Raw genomic sequence first — 2,500 nt, forward strand, 5'->3', positions numbered from 1 at the left:
CCAAGGACAGGTTGTGGGGAGCGCGGAGTCCCAGCGGAGAGTGGACGGGCATGGTGAGAGAGGTCATGGCGGGGCGCGCTGACCTGATTGGAGGGATCATCATCCTATCCAGCCGGTCGGAGGTCATCGACTACACCATAGCCATACAGCAGACTTGGTTAGTCCGGGATTTTAAGATGTGGTAAGGGGGGGTGGGGGTAGGGGTGGGGGTGGAAGAAGAGTTTCAAATGGACGTGTTCTCAACCATTTGATATTTATTTCTATTGAATATATATATATATATATATATATATATATATATATATATATATATATATATATATATATATATATATATATATCACGTTAGTCCGTGATTTTAAGATGTGATAAGGGAGGGGGAGGGGGTGGAAGAAGAGTTTCAAATGGACGGGTTCTCAACCATTTGGTATTTATTTCTATTGAAGCTAATGGAATGAAAATGAACTAAAGAATGACATTGTCGCAGAACAATAGGGCAATACATGTTATTTCTTGTTAATCATTGTAGGTCGAAGTGTGAAATGTGTGTATGACGCTCTCCGTAACTGTTATCATTTTCGTAAACAAGGTTGTTAAGCGCTGAAAGAGAGAGGTCGCAGGACAAAGGGTCTTCTTACGCGGGGAATGGAACAATAATTACTGTATTTAATATCTGACTTACTGGAATGTTTTCTATCTTCCGGGTACTATCTTTAAACGAATAAGAAAATCCCCACCCGGCCTTATTTTTACTTTATCTTCTACAGCCTCTTCTGTGGTTGTAATAAATCAATATAATAAGCTGTCTCATTATCCCCGGCCACTATGGTTGACACCATTGCATTACGTTGATGCTGAATTATTTCTGATTTTCCACTAAGAATTATACCTACCTTAATACCACTATGATATCCTTGTCATGGAAATCCACCCTGTGCTTTATACAGATAATGAAACGCATGACCAAAACCAATGGTTTGTCATGCTGTCAAATACTCTAAATGGTTCCTGACTGCAATAAATTCAAAATGCAGTCTGTACGTTACTGCTGAGTATTTTTTTCTCTCTCTCTCTCTCTCTCCTGCACACATGAAGCCTCATTCGAGTTTTGGGAAACTATGAAATATAATTCTTCCAATTATGATTCTATAAATAGAATTGCATCCAGACATAGCCCAGTACAAAGGCAATATTTTCTCCCAGCTTCACTCAGTGGCTGGGCGAGGTCAGTACGCCGCTGTTTATCATGGCCCTAACAAATATTAAGTAAAAGTTTACGGAATTAAAATGATAAAGGAAAATGCCGATACATTTACTTACCATCTTAATTTGTTGGATGGTCTCATTAATATGTCATAAGAGGGTACGTGGTGCGTTGTATATTTACAAATAAGCAACAGATAAAACTTTGATCGCTCAACTGATTAACAAGCGGTCAGTTTAAGCGCGAAACTCCAGACCAGGGTGTGGAAAATAGTGGAGAATTTCGATTATTATTAACATATTTCTGGCAGTAATAATACAGGTAGTTTTATCTAATATCTTAATCTTCTTTACGTAAGTAATGTATTTTGCACATAAATACAATCACCACGAAAATGTTCTTAGTTAAAACGCAGTGTATTCATTCGAACAAAGTGGTAAGCAAGCAAAGATAAACATAAAAACATAAAACTATCAATATACTGCATACATGATAAAAAGCCGAAAGCTAATAAAGATCTTATATCGTATACTGACCAACTGCATCACTTAAACGTTGCATTCTAAATTAGATTGATGCACTTCTAAATACATTACGTAAAACACGTGCATCGGCATCACACTTTTCATCTCTTTAGTAAATCACTGTCGTGGATTTCGTAAACGAGGACAGATAAAAACTAAACTAATCTCTTGTTTGTTTTCTGTGGTAATATTTTGTCTCTGTGTTTTATTACTTGTTTTAAGTTCATTCTTTCGTTTACGTTTTTGCCAGAAATATGGAGGCTACACATGATACTTTAAGCTTAGTGGGATATTTTTGTTTGGGGGTTGCTTTTTATTACTTTTTTTTTTTTTTTTTTTAACATGCCAACGCAATGTTTCCGAATCGGGAATAAACTTGCAGTATCCTTTTTTATATTGCGCTCCGTGTTATTCATGTTTACTGGAAATCTTTCCACCGGAAAATGTAGTCAGCCGGAAAAACACACTAACACAAATACATACATGGACACACATACTCACACACGCGTATGTACGTATTAAACATGGATTATACAAAGGAAATATGCATAAAAAAAAAACTTTACATGAATTTTAGATACCAGTTCAGCTACACATATAAACGTATATTCAAACACATGATACAAATAAGATAGGCTAACAAAAAGACATCTATCAACATGTTCCCAGCACTATAAAAACAGAAATAGATAATCATTCATCTGTATGTGCTAAATTCAAATGTCCTCTAACGATTTCTAAATAGATACAAATTAAAAGTACATATTAAACA

At 35.8% G+C, this 2,500-nt stretch overlaps 1 protein-coding gene across 1 annotated transcript in view; it reads left to right on the forward strand.

The window, feature by feature from the left end:
- The window catches only part of LOC147472381 (putative glutamate receptor), a 22,582-nt gene that overhangs the window by 14,410 nt on the left and 5,672 nt on the right, over nucleotides 1-2,500 (forward strand). Inside the window, exon 6 of the mRNA XM_086544477.1 lies at nucleotides 1-157. This exon is cut by the window's left edge and continues 17 nt beyond it. Within this exon, the coding sequence (XP_086400603.1) occupies nucleotides 1-157 (157 nt within the window). The remainder of the gene's footprint in view (nucleotides 158-2,500) is intronic.

This window comes from Penaeus japonicus, unplaced genomic scaffold, assembly GCF_977035675.1.
Source record: "Penaeus japonicus unplaced genomic scaffold, GWHDUDI00000001_assembly GWHDUDI00000002, whole genome shotgun sequence".
In the NCBI taxonomy this organism is placed as follows: domain Eukaryota; kingdom Metazoa; phylum Arthropoda; class Malacostraca; order Decapoda; family Penaeidae; genus Penaeus; species Penaeus japonicus.